Here is a 20,781-nt window from a genome sequence, read left to right as displayed (position 1 = left end):
GTGTAGGCGGGGTTTTGTTTACGTCATCACGTTACCACAGTAACATTATTAACGCCCACTTTTTTGTGTGATGTGATACAATGTAAAATACATACAGTAACAGTATATACTGTATAGATTTTCTTTGACTATATTCTATACCGCCACTTTTAAAACCTGATTATACTGACGTTTGTTTTTTATCATAATGGAAAGTTGAATACATTTAGTGAGAAAATACGCATATTAATTCCAGGCTTTCCCGGACCACATTGAGTTTGACACCTGTGCTTTTGATAGTTCATCGGTCTTCCCCATGATTAGCTAAATCTGTGGACTGGAGTCTTTCATACGGGTAACAAGTTGGGGAACCAAATACTTTCTTAAAGTGACCACTACAACCCCTGAACAAGATTATGGAATCACTAGACTTGGAGGATGTTCATTCAGTTGTTTAATTTGGTAGAAAAAAACCATAGCCATCTTATAAGATGTCTATGGAAAAAACAATCAGATGTCAACTTTCTGGCATTAAGAAACACAAAAAAAAAATCAAGAAAATAAATTGTGGTAGTCAGTAACAGTTTAATTTTTAGATCAAGCAGAGGGAAAACAAATTTAATCACTCAATTCTAAGGAAATAAATATGGAATCATCAAACCGTCTCACATACTACTATAGTACTTTGTTGCACCACCTCTGGCTTGTAGAACAGCTTAGTCTCTGAGGCATAGACTTAAAAGGGAACTGCACTTTTACATGTAATGTAGTAACCGGCACATATATTTAAGTTTTTTGCTCATTTTAAGTATCTATCCATCCATTTTTTACCGCTTACCGGTATTCCCTTCGGGGTCGGGAGGGGGGGCGCTGGAGCCTATCTCAACTACAATCGGGCGGAAGGCAGGGTACACCCTGGACAAGTCGCCACCTCATCGCAGGGCCAACACAGATAGCCAGACAACATTCACACTCACACTCACACACTAGGGCCAATTTTTAGTGTTGCCAATCAACCTATCTCCAGGTGCATGTCTTTGGAGGTGGGGGGAAGCCGCAGTACCCTGAGGGAACCCACGCAGTCACGGGGAGGACATGCAAACTCCACACAGAAAGATCCAGAGGCCGGGATTGAACTCACGACGACTCAGGACCTTCGTATTGTGAGGCAGACGCACTAACCCGTATGTGGCATATTAATTTCACAAACGCATCACAACGTTTGCTTTTCCCTTCAACAACTACTAGTACAACTACTCATGCAGACTTCATGAAAGCAAAAAAAAACCTGGCTAAAAATAGTTTCTGTGTTTGCGATTACAAGTACAAATATTGCAGATACTTCGTTAATATTCAGGTCCAAGATCTACAGTAAATGGAGTATTGTTGGCAGTTATGTTTTTTTAGAGGGCTGTGTGGGCGGAATAGTGCACTCCCATTAGCTCGTACAATGGGATTTTACGACTAAGGATGCATAACAAAAGGAAAAACATATGTGTTCTTGTCTTACAAGCGGATTGTGAATGATAGGCAAAATTCCAAAAAACTGCAATCCCCCTTTAAAGAGTGACAAAGAGTACTATTCATCAATCCTGCTGCAACTTTTTCCTGATTGCTGTTGTCAGATCAGCTTGGCAGGTTTGAGTTTTGTCATGGACCATTTCCTTCAATTTCCATCACAGGTTTTCAATTGCATTGAAGATCCGGACTATATGCAGGCCACGACTTTGGCCTCAAGTTTACGTTTTTACAGTTTTTGCTCCATGGATTATCAACTTGAAACTGAGGTCATCATCCCCAAAGTGTCCAAAATGTCAATGTAAACTTATGTACTTATTGAAGATGTAATTTCAGCCATCCCCACAGTAACTTTACATAACACACAGCCCCATGTAAACAATGACTCTGGAAATGTGTATGTTTTCTTCAGGCAGTCGTCTTCATAAATCTTAGTAAAAAGCCTAAATATGACTTTCATCCAGTCACCCATGGACCACAATTGCATTATGTTAGCCCATTATAACCTTGTTTTTACTGTTTCAATATAAATGACGGCTTTTGTTGAGCTTTTCTGTAATTTAATTCCATTTCCTTTAGGCAGTTTCTTACAGTTTGGTCACAGATGGTGACTCCAGTTTCTGCCTATGTGTTCTACATTTGTTTTGTTGTACAGTGTCTGTTTTCAAGACATAATGCTTTAAGTTTTTGGTCTTGACACTTTGTTTTTCTTGTTCTACCAGTATGCTTGCTTTTTAAAGTCTCCCCATGGTGTTTGTACTTGGTCCAAATCCAGGGTTGCATTTCTGTGGTATCAGATTAATAGAAAATATTACATTTATTTAAATTCTATATCAAACTGCTTGGCACTCAGCATCAAGGGTTGGAATTGGGGGTTAAATCACCAAAATGATTCCCGGGCGCGACGCCGCTGCTGCCCACTGCTCCCCAAGGGGATGGGTCAAATGCAGAGGACAAATTTCACCACACCTAGTGTGTGTGTGACAATCATTGGTACTTTAACTTTAACTTAACTTAATTCATAATTTATAAAAAATGATTTTAAATACTCGCTAAGCATACATGTCAGCAGCCAAAAGGGGCTTTTGTAATCTGTTTTAAAAAGGTTTTATTATAATTTTCATACCAAATAATTGCAAGAATTGGTTTGAATTGAGAATTGATTCTGAATCGAATCGCCGCCTCAAGAATCAAGGGTTTGACAGTGCAGTGTTGTCCCAAATCGAAAACTGTTGTGGCGTACTTACCCGCTGCTTCTTCTTCTGTTCACTACTTTCCGCAAGGTAGTCTCTTCTCTTCCCCAACATAGTGAAGAGAGACCCAATGGGAATGATGCCAGGAAGGCATCCCAGCTTTGCCGTAGCAGGATTGTGGGGAGTGCCGTGCCCAGAGGGCCTGGATCTCTGCGTGGTAGGTGTTCATCACTGCACACACTCACCAGTTTGGTCTTTTTGAGTGCAACATCCAGCTACTGACAGTGTACACTGCATTTTCCATACTCCGTGTGTACCCACTTAAGCACTCAAACGATTAAAGCTAAAGTGTAAGTATGAAAGTATGTAAATTGAGACACAAGCTTGGAGCTTTACACATCTTCACACACCAGAAATGACTAAACATGTTTTATAACAAAACTGTCACCTGAATCCATCATCAAGCTTAACAATAGTAGTAAGAAAAAATAATGGCGAAGAATAAAGGTTTTTTGTTTCACAAGGGGAGGGAAAGAACGGTATAAACCAGGACATTGCCAAAAGTATTTCAGCACTGTAAATCCTCATGAGCACCATGCTTACAATTTGTAAAGTAACATATCAACATTACAGCATTCAAATGTTGTTAGTAAGGCTTCAATATTGATGTCAAAACAAACCAACAGAAAAAACTATTCACTAGCTATAATTGTAAGTTAGGCTACAATATTGCTTCCCAAACAAACCATCAGAAAAACAATCAACAGGATACACTTCAACTCGGGATGGTCCAATCCGATACTCTGGGTTGGTATAATCAATTTTACTGCATTGGATATCGCCTCCAATCTGATTTTAAAAGCCCCAAATATAATATTAATGTTAATACGTTCAGTTGAATCTAGTTTTTTTGTTGCTGTCATTAAGGTATACACCACAGTGAAGTGTGGAGTATCATCGTACACTGAAATTTTAGTTACAAAATCCCACTTCAATGTTATTTTGAAAGGTGCTGCTGCACCTGGTGGCCATGTAAAAACGCTATTGAAAGCTGTCAACCTTAACTATGCTGCGCTTTATTAAAACTTTAAAATTTGAGTTTAATTTTCAATAATTTGTTTTTCTTCAGAGGAGCATAATATTTGTTGCTGTTTGATTATAGAAATGTCTATTTAAAAAAAAAAGTACTGTACATGCATACAAATCTATTTATATAACAAGAAAGGAGAAAAATATCGTAATCGGCATATTCTATGTTGCAATATGGATATCGGGCCATCCCTAATTTTTCAACCGGTCCGAAGATGCTTCTCCAGTTTGCAATCCACCACTGAACTTGTTGCCAAGGTTTAGGATTTACTTCTGGTCGGTTTCAGCTTCAGCAGTCACAACAATCTGATACATGAAAAATATAGTTCTGGAACCACAAATATTGAAACAACAAATACAATATGGGGAACAAAACAAAAACTAAAATCCTTACAGGGTTTACTACATAGATTTTCAAGTTTGGGACCATGTGAATTGCCTGAAGGACATGAAACACAATGTGGTAATTTAAGTCAGTCTTGACAGGCAACACTGACATAAAAAATACATTTTTTTCTGCTTTCCAAGAATGCACTTATCTTACTGTAAAAACAACAACTTAATATATATCCATTAGGTTAGCAAGTTTAAAATGATGCCTGTATTTATTTTGTCAACCTGATGCACAGCACAACCTCAGGGAGGTCCACCTTACACTTTGAAAACCACTGATTTAGGATATAGAAATGGGCACTCTCCATGGTTCTGGATTTATAATGCCCTACCTGAGGATGCTTAGTCTAAAACACTCAATAATGCTACTGTACACAACTGGAAAAAATAACAAAAGTACAGTCATAGCCAATGCTACTGCACCCTGAAAAAGAGGTTTTGAGGAAGCAGATTATTTTTTAAAAAAGTAAGTCATGACTACAGGAATATATTTTCCTTTACAATTAAAATGGTAAATGGTAAATTGAATTATAATACATAAATGTTGTAATCATAATCAATGTATTGACAGTCCACCTAAAGAAGAAGACTCCACTTCCTGTCCTTTCAATGGAAGAAAGGGGTTCCTAACAAAATGTTGAGCTTTACATTGGCTGGTATTTGGGTGAAGACTTCAAGGCCATCACCAATGGTCATTCAGCTGTCACCAAGGTAACCATGTTAGAATGGCGTATGGCAGGATCTGAAATGCATAAAATCAATTGTTTTTCACTGGATGGCTGGTCCAAAAACAGCAAAAACAAAAACATTGAAACCTGTTTAAGTCAGCCCTCGCCTGTCTTATTATAGAAAAAATGTTGACATAAAATTTGAGACTCAACGAGCTAATTCCTTTGAAAAATGTATCCATTTAAGGCCCCGTGTGTCTAATATTGTTAACTTAATTAGCGCTAATCAGCATAAAACGACAACAGCAATTTAACTATGGTCTTGTTAAACAGCATTAAAACGTGCACATTGGCTAACAGTGCAAAGTATACTTTGAAATAAAAACATGGCAATATCAACCTGGATTCTACCACAATAACTATAAAATATGTTTTTAAAGATTGATAGCTACCACGAAGAACGAGTTGGTGTATGTGCGACAGCTTTATTTTCATAGTACTCAAGCCAATAACAAATTGTTGCAGCAACCTTTACAGACAATATTACAAAATATATGAAAACAGACAAACTTACTCCCCCTTTTTCGTTTTACAAATGTGGGAAAACAATGTCCACAAACTGCAGTAGGTTTATAAATCCTATATTATTCCCAATTCCACCATCTGTACGAAGTCGAATGTACATGTGTAAACAAATCCCTTGTTTCGGTTTCAGTTTCGGTTAAATCGCCAACTGCTTATGTTGACATCAGTAAGCCAACGCCAACGGATTTCACTGTACTCTTAAAGGGGTCATATTATGCAAAACCAACTTTTCTTACTTTTAGCATCTGTTTTATATATTTTGGAACCTAACAACTACCGGAAATTTAAAATCAAACCTTGAAGGTTTGATATTTAAGATATTTTGATATTTGAAGATATTTATAATACAACCTTGCCTTCAGTTATATTTCCTCCAAACGAGCCGTCTGGAATACTGCGTACCGATTGTCACAGAGACCTGGCTGTATCAAAACAGCCAGGTCGTGGCTATTGAGCTAGCGGGCTGTGCTGTCTTCAGAGCTGACTGAACAACAGACTACGGTGAAACCAAAGGAGGAGGACTCTGTGTTTAAATCGACAACAGATGGTGTACCAACGTGACTGCTAAAAGCACTCACTGCTGAACTTACGATGCTGCTGTGCAGACCTTTTTTACTGTAGGGGAGTTCACATCAGTAATTATTGCTGCATCAACCAGCATTTATCTGTGCAGGTAGACAGTGTAATTATAGCAGCAGGGGATTTTAACCACGCCAACCTGAAATCTGCCCTGCCCAAATTCCACAAATGTGTGAACTTACCCACCAGAGAGAAGAACACTTTAGACCAGGTCTACTGCAACAATCTCCAATGCTTACAAAGCTGTCTGCCTCATCTGGGTCTCTCTGACCACCTGTCTCTCTCCCTCATCCCTGCGTATAAACCACTGATCTACCGACAAAAAACAGCTACAAAGTCTAGACTGAGGAAGCCACCTCAGCCCTGCAGAACTGTTTTGATGTGACAGATTGGGGGGGGGGGTTTGCAGAGGGATCAGACCTGTACAGACACACATCTGCAGTACTGGACTACAACAATGTCTGTACTGAAAAAGTGACAGAGACAAGAACTGTTAACGTGTTCCCCCACCAGAAACCGTGGCTTAACAGCGAAGTGAAGACCCTGCTTAAGACGCGGGATACTGCCTTTAGATCTGTGGACCCACAAAATTACAAAGAGGCACGAAAAAGTCTGAGGAAGGGCATTATGAACGCCAAGCGCAGTTACTAGCAGCGCATCACGGCCCACTTCAATGACAATAACTGCAGAGACATCTAGCAGGGGATTAAGATTAAGATCCTGACTGGCTACATTAACACCACCACAGCCACGATACCTTCAGACAGCAACCTCCCAGACACACTGAACCAGTTCTTTTCCCGCTTTGACCATCACAACGGGAGCCCAGACACACTCCCTGCTTCACCAGCAGAAAACAACCTGCTACAGCTCCAGCCACATCAGGTCAAAGCCATCCCGCGCAGGGTCAATGTAAGGAAGCACCTGGCTCAGATGGCATCCAGGGGTAGGTGTTCAAGGCTTGCGCAGACCAGTTAGCAGAGGTATTCACAAATATTTTCAACCTCTCGCTACAACAGTCTGTGGTTCCCACCTGCCTTAAATCAGCGGTCATCATCACCATACCCAAAAAGAACACAGTGAACTGCCTGATTGACTATCGCCCCGTTGCTCTCACTCCCATCATCACCAAATGCTATGAGAGACCCATTCTCTCCTCCAAGTCTGCCATCTTTGCTGACCTGGATCAATACTAGTTTGCCTACCGGGCAAACGGGTCGACAGAAGACGCTGTCATGATGGCGCTCCACAAAACCCTCACTCACCTGGACCAGAGTAACACCTATGTAAGGATGCTATCCGTTAATCGTTGTAGGATTGATTAAGAACAACGATGAGTCAGCTTAATGTGCAGCTGCTAAAATGAATTTCACACTTTGGGACGGTATTAGCTCGGTTGGTAGCGCGGCCGTGCCAATAACTTGAGGGTTGCAGGTTCAATCCCCGCTTCCGCTATCCTAGTCACAGCCGTTGTGTTCTTGGGCAAGACACTTTACCCACCTGCTCCCAGTGCCACCCACACTGGTTTAAATGTAACTTAGATATTGAGTTTCACAATGTAAAGCGCCTTGAGTCACTTGAGAAAAAGCGCTATATAAATGTAATTCACTTCACTTCACTTCACAGTAATTGTTGGTGACAATGTGACTGTGACAATAAAGGATTCATCCATCCATCCATCCATCCATTTTCTACCGCTTATTCCCTTCGGGGTCGCGGAGTGCGCTGGAGCCTATCCCAGCTACAATCAGGATTCAGTTAAATAAAAAAATAAAAACAGTCAGAAAGCGGCTTAAAGATGGTCTGTAAAACAAAATCTATGCAACATTTTGACCAAAGCACCACCATTACATGTTTGGAAGTGTTTTAAATGGTAAAATGGTAAATGGGTCGTACTTGTATAGCGCTTTTCTACCTTTTTTTTTTAAGGAACTCAAAGCGCTTTGACACTATTTTCCACATTCACCCATTCACACACACACATTCACACACAATATGACTCCTTTAAATGTTACTTAGTATATAGAGTAACAATGCGTGTCTTTGTTCAGCAGGTGTTTTTTTAAGTGAACAGATGAGGTAGATGGCACACCACTCAGAAAAAAAGTTCTAAATAAATGTGACAATTTTTTTAACGTTTGGGGGTTTTGAGAGATAACCCCAGAATTGTATGGTTAGTTTGCTTTATCCATTCCAAAATCAGTTTTGAGGTGTGTTTGGTCATGTGTCAGTGTACTGTTGTCACTTGTGTCCCAGTTTCAGTTGTTTTGCTGTTGACTTTGAAAGGTTTTTCTCCTTCATTATTCATCAACTTTATACAGTGCATCATTAGTACTGGCAGTAAAATAGCCCCAAAGAATGATGCAACAACCACCAGGCTTGACAGCTGCTGCAGTTTTCTTTCCTACTTCTTGTAAAAATAGCTCAACCTTTGTATTGTACATACATACAATGCTTGTCCAGAAGATATTTGGTTTGTCTGTGTGTGCAGCTGCAAACTTCAGTTGAGTATGATTGAGTTGATTTTTGAGCAGAGCCTGTCGCCATCCCTGTCACTGCTTTTGTGTTCGTTGTTAAGACACTTGAATCACCTTGCTTCCCCTGCCGCTGACATTGGTGTATAAAATGTGAATGAACGGTTGGCTTGGTCGATCTGTTGGCACCAATTGGTATCCATGTTTACGGCATTCTACCCCAGAGCGGCTGTAGCTACAGATGTATTGTCTTACACAGTTGTGGATGGGCAACATTAAAAAAAAAGAAAAAAAAAAGCAGTTTGCATTTGATGCTGCATTCTATTTGTACTGGTAAGTCAGAGTTTCCGAGTTCCTAGTCAGAAATTTCAATGGGTACACCCCCTGAGGTCGGATTTCCAAGTCGGAGAGTCATCACCACAACTGAGTTGGCTTCAAAGATAGCTACATACAAGCCTAGTACACATGGATCCCAACATGAGTGTAAACACTAATAGAAAAGCTTCTGTGATATTTCCACTTCTGACAATTTTTTGTCACACTAAATCAGCCATATATGATGTATTGTTGAACACTTATACAGTACATCCGGAAAGTATTCAAAGCGCTTCACTTTTTCCACATTTTTTTATGTTACAGCCTTATTCCAAAAAATACATCTATTTTTGTCCTCAAAAATCTTCGCACAATACCCCATAGTGACAACGTTAAAACATTTTTTGAGCTTTTTGCAAATTACAAATAAAAACTAAGAAATCACAAGTACATACGTATTCACAGCCTTGCGCAATACATTTTTGATGCACCTTTGGCAGCAATTACAGCCTCAACTCTTTGTGAATATGATGCTGCAAGCTTGGCACACCTATCTTTGGGCAGTTTCGCCCATTCTTCTTTGCGGCACCTCTGAAGCTCTATCAGGTTTGATGGGAAGCGTCGGTGCGCAGTCTTTTCCAAATCTCTCCAGAGATGTTCAATGGTATTGAAGTCTGGGCTCTGGCTGGGCCACTCAAGGACATTTACAGAGTTGTCCTGAAGCCATTCCTTTGATATCTTGGCTGTGTGCTTAGGGTCGTTGTCCTACTAAAAGGTGAACGGTCGCCCCAGACTGGGTTCAAAAGCGCTCTGGAGCAGGTTTTCATCCAGGATGTCTCTGTACATCGCTGCATTCATATTTCCCTCTATCCTATCTTGTCTCCCAGTTCCTGCTGCTAAAAGAAACCTCCCCACAGCATAATGCCGCCACCACCATGCTTCACTGTAGGGATGGTATTGGCCTGGTGATGAGCGGTGTCTGGTTTCCTGCAAACATGGCCTGGAATTCACGCAAAAAGTTTATTCTTTGTCTTATCAGATAAGAGATTTTTTTTTCATGGTCAGAGAATCTTTCAGGTACATTTTGGCAAACTCGAGGCGAGCTGCCATGTTCTTTTCACCAAGGAATGGCTTCTGTCTGGCCACTCTGCCATACCGGGCTGATTGGTGGATTGCCTGCAGAGATGGTTGTTCTTCTAGAAGGTTCTTCTCTCCACAGTTCAGACAGAGTGACCATCAGTTTAGATAGCCGGCCAGCTCTCGTAAGAGTTCCGGTGATTCAGAACTGCTTCCATTTGCGGATGATGAAGGCTGATTGTGACCTTCAAAGCAGCATACATTTGTTTTGTATCCCAGATATGTGCCTCGAGACCATCCTGTCTCGGAGATCTACAGACACTTCCTCTGACTTCACGCTTGGTTTTTGCTCTGCCATGCACTGTCAAGTGTGGGACCTTTATATATAGACAGGTGTGTCCAATAAACCTGTCGGAACATTTCAAGGAGGATCAGTTGAAACAGGATGCACCTGAGCTCACTTTTGAGTTTCATGGCAAAGGCTGTGAATACTTATGTACATATGATTTCTTAGTATTTTATTTTTAATACATTTCAAAATGCTCTAAAAAACAAAAACATTTTACATTGTCACTATGGGGTATCGGGTGTCAAATTTTGAGGACAAAAATGTATACATGCCATTATTGGAATAGAGTTGTAACATAAAATGTGGAAAAAGTGAAGCGCTGTGAATACTTTTCGGATTCACAATTTATGTTACCCTAGTATAAATTAAATTTTTTCATGTGTTTTATACGTTCTACATTCCTATCAATAGCGCCTGTTTCCTCTTCACCCACCGTGTTTGAAGGTTGCAGAAAGAGTGCATAATTTTTTATACATTGCTTGTATTTAGAAAAGGCAAGAACAAGAATAGCTTTCGTGGATGTGGCCATCTTGATTTCTGACCTCGTAACGGCAACGCTCATAATACAGCTATGACGCAATTCCCAGCTCCGACTTCCAACTTCCGAGGTCAACGGAACACACTAAGTCGCAGTTGGACATTCCAAATTATATCATTTTGTTCTATATTTTTTCCTCGGCCTCTTTAAATAGAATATCTGAGAAAAATGTGAAAATGTATCCACGGTCAATTTATTTTATTAGTATGAAGTCCAACAATGTGACACCAAAGACTGCATGACTGTATGTATGATATAACAACCTCATTGGCAACACATTGGATGAGTAGGTAAAGATTCTTACCATGAGTCAGGCTCGCTTTGCTGCTCATTGTCCAACTGAGTGACTGCTCTTCTTGATTGACATTCTTCCTCTAGGCACAGGCATATAAACATCAGGATGTCAATCTCCCATGAATAAAGTGTTATTTGTTCAAGGATGTCACATTTACAAACGCAGGTAATAATGAACACAATTTTAAGCAGGTGGTTTTAAAATGTTCTGCGCTTCATCTGACATATTTTGATCATTAGATGCTGCACTACAGCGGATAAAACAATGGGATGAACTTGAAATTAGCAATTAACTATTCATTATACCTGACCATTTTTAAGTCACTGATTTTCTTACCTTATTTTGTTTCAATCACAGGGCACAGGTTGTGTGAGCTAATCTAATAAATGTGTACAGCCAAATGTTTGAAAATACAGTCAGGTCCATAAATATTGGGACATCAACACAATTCGAATCTTTTTGGGTCTGCACACTCCACACCACCACAATGGATTTAAAGAAGATGTCATTTAACAGCAGACCTTCAAATTTAATTTGAGGATATTTACCTACAAATCAGGTAAACGGTGTAGGTCTGGGGCAGTGGTCCCCAACCTTTTTGTAGCTGCGGACCGGTCAACGCTTGAAAATTTGTCCCATGGACCGGTGGGGGGGGGGGGGTGTATTTAAAAAAATACCCGGTACCGGGTTGGGGGACCACTGGTCTGGGGTGTCAAACTCATTTTAGCTAAGAAAATCTACTCCCATGCGGGCCGGACTGGTAAAATCATGGCATTAAAACTTACAGGTAAAAATATATAGAGACAACTTCAGATTGTTTTTCTGTGTCTTACTTTAGCCAAAAACAGAACAAGCACATTCAGAAAAAGTACATCTTACAAATAATTCTCTTGGCAAAACACTTCAAGTTAGTTGAAAATTCTGAGGAAAATAATTGGTGCGGTTTCAAAAACACAATGAAGAACACAATGAACTTAAGCTTTGTTTCAGTGTTTTTACAATGCCATTAAAGGAGCAATATGTAATAATTTCATGTCAAGTCATTAAATGGCCCTGATAAGAAGATTTTTTCCATCTGAAGCCCAACTTGCTAATGTCCTCCTTGATAGGTAAGTCAGGCATTTACATTTTGTTATTACTTGTAATAAATGGAAATTGACATGTGGTATGTAAACTATATTGTCCAATACAGTCTATGATCTTGTCTAACAAAGCTAGTATGTTTGTGCAACGAATGCTTTGTGTGATGGTGCTTAGTTCCTAGTGTAATGCTTAGCATGCTAGCCCGGTCAATGACACATTGAAATACAGGCTAACGGGGGAAATATATGCCCGTGTGTCGATGTGTATTCGAACTGACAGGGCAAAATATATTTTCGACAAATAAAACCTATGTGGATATGGGTAAAGTCAGTGCCTATTTCGTTCTTAATATGCTGAGGAAATGTGTTCCATCATCATGGCAATGTGAAACATATGGAGACAGCCAAATCGCCTGATAAAATAATTCCTCATTCGTGTAGCCTATAGGCATACCTTGGTAAAATGTCTCCTCTTTAGTTTTGGGCGTACTAAGCATACTCTACTTATTTTCACCAGTATAACCATTGCTAGCGTTGGTTGTAGTTAATTTTAGTCTTTGTTTTCTGATAATACTGACAATACACTGACCTACTCAGTGGCCTAGTAGTTCGAGTGTCCGCCCTGAGATCGATAAGTTGTGAATTCAAACCCCGGCCGAGTCATACCAAAGACTATACAAATGGGACCCAATACCTCTCTACTTGGCACTCAGCATCAAAGGTTGGAATTGGGGGTTAAATCACCAAAAATTATTCCCGGGCACAGCCACTGCTGCTGCCCACTGCTCCCCTCACCTCCCAGGGGGTGACAAGAGGATGGGTCAAATGCAGAGGACACATTTCACCACACCTAGTGTGTGTGACAATCATTGGTACTTTAACTTAACTTAATAACCAAATGATTGCCATTTGTTGTGATATTGTACAAACCCCGTTTCCATGTGTTGGGAAATTGTGTTAGATGTAAATATAAACGGAATACAATGATTTGCAAATCATTTTCAACCCATATTCAGTTGAATATGCTACAAAGACAACATATTTGATGTTCAAACTGATAAACTTTTTTTTTTGCAAATAATCATTAACTTTAGAATTTGATGCCAGCAACACGTGACAAAGAAGTTGGGAAAGGTGGCAATAAATACTGATAAAGTTGAGGAATGCTCATCAAACACTTATTTGGAACATCCCACAGGTGAACAGGCAAATTGGGAACAGGTGGGTGCCATGATTGGGTATAAAAGTAGATTCCATGAAATGTTCAGTCATTCACAAACAAGGATGGGGCGAGGGTCACCACTTTGTCAACAAATTCGTGAGCAAATTGTTGAACAGTTTAAGAAAAACCTTTCTCAACCAGCTATTGCAAGGAATTTAGGGATTTCACCATCTACGGTCCGTAATATCATCAAAGGGTTCAGAGAATCTGGAGAAATCACTGCACGTAAGCAGCTAAGCCTGTGACCTTCGATCCCTCAGGCTGTACTGCATCAACAAGCGACATCAGTGTGTAAAGGATATCACCACATGGGCTCAGGAACACTTCAGAAACCCACTGTCAGTAACTACAGTTGGTCGCTACATCTGTAAGTGCAAGTTAAAACTCTCCTATGCAAGGCGAAAACCGTTTATCAACAACACCCAGAAACGCCGTCTGCTTCGCTGGGCCTGAGCTCATCTAAGTTGGACTGATACAAAGTGGAAAAGTGTTCTGTGGTCTGACGAGTCCACATTTCAAATTGTTTTTGGAAACTGTGGACGTCGTGTCCTCCAGACCAAAGAGGAAAAGAACCATCCGGATTGTTATGGGCGCAAAGTTGAAAAGCCAGCATCTGTGATGGTATGGGGGTGTATTAGTGCCCAAGACATGGGCAACTTACACATCTGTGAAGGCGCCATTAATGCTGAAAGGTACATACAGGTTTTGGAACAACATATGTTGCCATCCAAGCAACGTTACCATGGACGCCCCTGCTTATTTCAGCAAGACAATGCCAAGCCACGTGTTACATCAACGTGGCTTCATAGTAAGAGTGCGGGTACTAGACTGGCCTATCTGTAGTCCAGACCTGTCTCCCATTGAAAATGTGTGGCACATTATGAAGCCTAAAATAGCACAACGGAGACCCCCGGACTGTTGAACAACTTAAGCTGTACATCAAGCAAGAATGGGAAAGAATTCAAACTGAGAAGCTTAAAAAATGTGTCTCAGTTCCCAAACGTTTACTGAGTGTTGTTAAAAGGAAAGGCCATGTAACACAGTGGTGAACATGCCCTTTCCCAACTACTGCTCGTGTTGCAGCCATGAAATTCTAAGTTAATTATTATTTGCAAAAAAAAAAAAAAGTTATGAGTTTGAACATCAAATATCTTGTCTTGTAGTGCATTCAATTGAATATGGGTTGAAAAGGATTTGCAAATCATTGTATTCTGTTTATATTTACAGCTAACACAATTTCCCAACTCATATGGAAACAGGGTTTGTACATACTTCTTCCTGAAAATAGCCTAATTGCTGTGTAAAGTGTGTTGGTCAGAGATTTGTTATTGACAAAACGCTTGTCTATTCAACTATTATGGTCCCAGCACCTCAATACCTAGTAAGAGGCAGTGGAAGTTTGAAGTTCCTTGGAGTAGCCCAGTCAATCGAGCTGGATCCGGCTGAGTATCTGGCAACCTCATTCAGGAAGAGAGGGAGGGGACTACAGAATTTTGACCGTGATTGCACTACCATTTCTGGCCAAATTATTACCGGTACATATAGCTCCTTTAAACTTTAAGCACTTCCTGTTTTGAATTCTCATGTTGGCAGTTCATTAAAAACGTTTGGAAAAGCAATCAAGTGTTTCCTCAATCCCCCGCATTGGTGAAATTTGCATAATGCCACAACAGATTAATTTATTATCATTCAGATATAACAATTATGTTAAACCAGTTATCAAAATGACAACATAGCCGAAATCAAGGTAACATAACTACAAACTTAACCAATGTGAACATAGTATATTGAAATAAATTAGAGCAAACACAATAAATGTAGATACACATTTTTACAATAGAGTTCATGGTGCATGCAGTCAACAAATTGTAAGCGCTGCATGAATCTCTAACTACAAAGATGATGGTCAAGTTAACTTAAGTCTTTGCATCTTACCGTTTTGTTATTTTATACATTGAGTGGATAATCTACAATGAAAGAAGGTATTGTGCGTCGATACTGCCACCATCTGCTGCCAACCAGTAGCTGATTGCTTGCACCTAGTGATGGGTTAATGAGGCGTCATGAAGCGTTTCGACACATTGCAAAACTGTATTGATACTGTGTCGATACTGTGTCACTAAATACTGACATCTGCTGGACATTAAAAATCCCTAGAGGCAACCTATGGACCGACTCAACTGACACTGATTTTATGACCTAGTATATTAAATAATATAAACCAAGTCATTGTATTTGAGTTTGAGTTTCAGTTTATTTCGAACATGCAAGCATACAACATAATACATCACAATTTCCAGTTTCTCTTTTAAACATGTTCGAAAAGGAGTAGGAAGAAGCAGAGCTTATTTAATCCTACCCATTTTCTTTACATAACATTTGCTAAAACTTTTTGTTCACTTCCTGTTCACAATTTATTCACAATAAACTCCATAAGTAATCACAATAAAACTAAATAAATAAATAATAGTAATAATTTAATAATAATAATTAGTGAAGTAAGTCATATTTCATATGATGAGATAAGTAAGATTACTTTAAGAATGAATGAATGAATGAATGGATGAAATAAATTGAGAATGTTTGTCATGGTTCTTCTTCTTTGTACTTTGTAAACACTTTAAGTTTTAAGAGTTTCTTGAAGTGGATCATATTAGTACATTGTTTGATTGCTTTGCTTAATCCATTCCAGAATTTAATTCCACATACTGATATACTGAAGGTCTTAAGTGTTGTATGTGCATAAAAATGTTTTAAATTACGTTTTTCTCTAAGATTATATTTCTCCTCTTTTTTTGAGAAGAATTGTTGTATATTCTTGCGTAGCAGGTTATAGTTTGCTTTGTGCATAATTTTAGCTGTTTGCAAATTCACTATGTCATGGGATTTCAGTATTTTTGATTCAATAAATAAAGGGTTTGTATGTTCTCTAAATCCAACATTATGTATTATTCTAACTGATCTTTTTTGTAACACCTTTAGTGAATGAAGTGTACTTTTGTAGTTATTTCCCCATATTTCTACACAGTAACTCAGATATGGTAACACTAGCGAGCAGTAGAGAATATGAAGTGATTTTTTGTCGAGAACATGTTTTGCTTTATTCATTATTGATGTGTTTCTCACTACTTTATGTTGTATATTTTTTACATGAGATTTCCAGTTCAATTTATCATCAATCATTATACCTAGAAATTTAGTTTAATTTACTATTTCAATTTCTACTCCATCTATTTGTATTTGTGTTTGACTTTCTCTTCTACTGTTACCAAATAGCATTATCTTAGTTTTACTGAGATTCAACGATAATCTATTTTTGTCAAACCATCTTTTTAATTTGTTAATTTCTTCTGTTATTAATTGTATTATCTCCTGTGTGTTCTCTCCTGAACAAAACGCTGTTGTATCATCCGCAAATAATACTAACTTTAAATCTTTTGTAACTTTACAAATGTCATTTATATAGAGATTGAATAATTTAGGTCCTAGTATTGATCCCTGAGGTACACCACAGGATATATTTAGCGTTGTAGACGTGTGTTCGCCTAGTTTCACGTATTGTTTCCTGTTTGTTAGATAACTACTTATCCAGTTTAAGACTAACCCTCTGATGCCATATCGTTCTAGTTTTTTGATTAAAATATTGTGATTAATAGTGTCAAATGCTTTAGTTAGATCCATAAACATTGCTGCCGCACATTTTTTACTATCTATTGCATTGGTAATTTCTTTTGTAATTTCAATTAAAGCCATTGAAGTTGAAACATTAGCTCTGTATCCATATTGGTTCTCTTCGAGTATTCTATTTTTATTTATGAAACTCTGTAATCTGTTATTGAACAGTTTTTCAATGATTTTAGAAAATTGTGGAAGTAAAGAAACAGGTCTATAATTTGTAAATTGATGTTTGTCTCCAGTCTTTTAAATTGGTGCAACTTTAGCAATTTTCATCTTGTTTGGAAATTTACCTGTTTGGTAAATAGGTTACTAATATACATTAATGGTCCTGAGATCTCTTCAATAACCTTTTTTATCGTTTCCATATCAATTCCGTTACAATCAGTTGAAGTCTTACATTTACATTTTTTCACGATTGTAACTATTTCCTCCTGTGTCACATTACTGAGGAACATGGAGTTGGGAATTCGCTCTATGGTAACATTATAGTCCTCAATTGAAACTGGGTCTGGAATCCTTTCTTCCAATTTTGGTCCAATGTTTACAAAATAATTATTGAAGCTTTCAACCACTTCCTTTATGTTGTCATTTTTTTTATTTCTGTCTAAGAAGTATTGGGGGTAGTCCCTCTTAGTGCCATTTTTAATAATGCTATTGAGGATGCCCCATGTTGCTCTCATATTATTTTTGTTCCTGTCCAATAATTCACTGTAATATTCTTTTTTACATGATCGTAGTATGTATGTTAACTTGTTTTTATTCTTTTTGTACTTAATTTCTGCCTCTGTAGTTCTTTGTGCTATAATTTTCTATATAGTGTATTCTTCTTCTTACAAGCATTTTTTAATCCTTGTGTCATCCATGGTTGATTATTCTTTCTCTGCTTTCTACTGAGTTGTTTCCATGGACAATGTTTGTCATAAAGTATTATGAACTTGTTTAAGAAATGTTCATATGCTTCATCAACCTCTTTTTCATTGTACACATTGTCCCAATCTTGCTTTTGTAACTTGATTTTGAAAGCAGTCATCCTCTTCTCTGTGCATAGTATTCGAAATGTCCTTTTGTCTTCCATGTTCTTCTTGTAGTTTCCATCATATATTGTAAAAACTGGCAGATGATTACTAATGTCAGTTATAAGTAGACCACTTGTAGTGTTATTATCAAAATCATTGGTAAAAATATTAGCAATAAGCGTGGCACAGTGTCCTGTGATTCTGCTTGGCTTTGTAAATTTAGGATATAAACTGATGCTGTACATTGTATCAATGAGGTGATCAATAGACTTTTGCTTGTTAGGGTTTAAAAAGTCAATATTAAAGTCACCACATAAAAAATTATTCTTTGACCATTGTCCATGTAAGTAGCTTTGATCCATTCTTCAAATGTTTCTATACTTGACTTAGGTGATCTATATATACACAACTGATGAAAATGTTTTTTGCTTTTTTCCTGACATATTTCGATGGTTATACATTCTAAGATATTATCTATAGCAAATGACATGTTTTTTACACTTTGTAGTTCAGGTTCTTCATCATGTACACAGCTACTCCTCCTCCATTTTTGTTGGTTCTGTTGATGTAGTTTAGTTCATATCCTTCCAGATCAAAATGTATTCCTTTTTTATCGTCAATCCATGTTTCTGTGACAGCAATCACTTTGAAGGGTTCGTTGATGTGTTCCAAAAAGTTCTTAATGTTGTTGTAATTTGCATAAAAGCTTCTGCTATTGAAATGAATAATTGACAATTTGTTATCACATTTAATGTTGCTATTATATTGATCATTTGTGTAATAAAAACAATTATTACTGATGTGGGAGAAAACATTTGTATCTGGATCTATATAATTTTCCAAATCCTGATTTTTGTGATCTTTGTTGCAGAAATGTTTTAGTTCCATATTTTCTTGTTCAACAATCTTTGATGTTGTTTCAATAATCTCTATAAGTGTAGGTGGATGCAATCCTGAATCTAGGTCCTCTTGTTTAGTCGTCTCTTGGAACATAGTAGTGTCGATGCTGAATTTAGGTGCTTGTTTTCTGTCAGAGTCCATTATCATCGTTGTTGTGGAAACTGTGGAAACTTAAAAAATTGTCCAGATCATTGATGTCATGGACAACAATTACTCTTGCTTCTGGACTTCCATTCAGCTTGATGTAGATTTTACAGTTGGCGCTCCAAGTTCCCTGGATTTTTCCCTGCCTTCTCAAGTCGCGTGCTTTCTTGGCGATTCCAGCATTACGTTTTGTGAGATGCTCATTCATGTACACATTTGTTCCCTTCAGCTTCTTTCCCTGTCTCAGCAATGCCATTTTAGATTTTCTGTTTACGAGTTTCACAGGCACAACTGGAGTGGCGTTGTTTCTTCCGTTCAGTGGGATGCATGTTTCGATGGTATTAATGTCAATTTCAATTTCTTTTGATTGCAGAAAGTTGACCACTTGCTGTTCTGCTGAGACCATATCCATTTCATCTGGTTCACCTTCATTATTCACTGCTTTCGCATAGGATCTTGGTTTAATTTGGTGCCCTGTCACGATGATATCATTCATTCGTTTGTCCTGATCCATTTCATCTATGATATTCGTCAGCATGTTGTTGTCTTCTTGAAGGGTCTTCATTTGTTTTTTTATTTCAGTAGCTTCATTATTTCTTTTGTTGTTCTGAGTTTGCAGACTTTCTATATTTTGCTGCAGACTTTTCACATCTTGTTTGTGTTCTGTTGTTGCTTTTCTCAGCTCTTTTTTCATTTCTTTAATTTCTTCTTTATTTCATTAATTTCTTATTTCATTTCTTCTCTCCATTCTTTCATTTCTTCTTTTCATTCTTTAAATTCTTCTTTCATTTCGTTAAGTTTTTGTAATTCTTCTTTCATTTCGTTAAGTTTTTGTAGTATTGCCTCTTGATTCCCATCATGTCCTGTGTCCAGCCTCAAATCTTGTTCCCAGTTGTGTTCTGTTTCAGCTGACCCCGAACGTTTCAGGATTTCAGTCTTTCCTTTAGCTTTTCGCATCGCGGCAGTCGCTGACGTCAGTGCCTCTTGTGTCTTAACGGCAGTTACTTCTTTAGCGACTTGCGGCACTTTTAACTTGTTTTTTCAACAATTTCGTACCTTGCGCCATTCAGAGATCAATTTGAGGTGTCAGCCTGTCAACTTATATCACTCTGCGACGTCGGAATCACTTTAAAATAGCTGTAAACTCGCCATAGCTTTTGGTTGCTAGGCAACTGCTTTGAACTGCGGCAAGGCGCCGTTGGCTTGAGGCTAACAGCTCTTCCAACTTGCCTTATTTCAGCGTATCAGTGCCTCTCAACTGGCCAAAATCAGATTGAAGATGCCAGGTGACTCTCCCGTGGCTGTGATCGCAAATCAGTGGTCAAAATCTTCAGATTTAACAAAAACTCCGGTAGCAGAAGCGGAGCCTTTTTCTTTGTGACAGGAAGTGACGTTTTAGGATTATTTCATATCTTCACTTAAATAAAAACATATTTTTATCTTTTTTAGATACTGTCAATAAATAATGTGAACATGTATCATAACATGGAAATTAGTGCAGTGAATCTTTGGGTGTCCCACGATTCGATTCAATATCGATTCTTGGGGTCACAATTCGATCGATTTTTTTTCAATTCAACACGATTCTCGATTCAAAAACGATTTTTCCCCGATTCAAAACGATTCTCTATTCATTTAATACATAGGATTTCAGCAGGATCTACCCCATTCTGCTGACATGCAAGCA

General features: G+C 38.3%; 1 protein-coding gene across 3 annotated transcripts in view; it reads right to left on the bottom strand.

Annotated features, from left to right (window-relative positions):
- Window positions 1–4,118: 4,118 nt before the first annotated feature.
- cuedc1b (CUE domain containing 1b) overlaps window positions 4,119–20,781 on the bottom strand; it is a 40,949-nt gene continuing 24,286 nt past the window's right edge. For 2 of the 3 annotated variants that reach the window (XM_062067875.1, XM_062067874.1), the window contains exons 10-11: window positions 11,062–11,131; window positions 4,119–4,914 (exon numbers count right to left, since the gene is read on the bottom strand). In XM_062067875.1, coding sequence (XP_061923859.1) covers window position 4,914; window positions 11,062–11,131 — 71 coding nt within the window. In that variant the 3' untranslated portion in view covers window positions 4,119–4,913. The remainder of the gene's footprint in view (window positions 4,915–11,061; window positions 11,132–20,781) is intronic. The other variant, XM_062067876.1, reaches the window with a different exon arrangement.

Source organism: Entelurus aequoreus, linkage group LG13, assembly GCF_033978785.1.
Source record: "Entelurus aequoreus isolate RoL-2023_Sb linkage group LG13, RoL_Eaeq_v1.1, whole genome shotgun sequence".
Lineage (NCBI taxonomy): Eukaryota > Metazoa > Chordata > Actinopteri > Syngnathiformes > Syngnathidae > Entelurus > Entelurus aequoreus.
The sequence above is the reverse complement of the archived record's forward strand: the minus strand, read 5'-3'. Positions and strand labels throughout refer to the sequence as shown.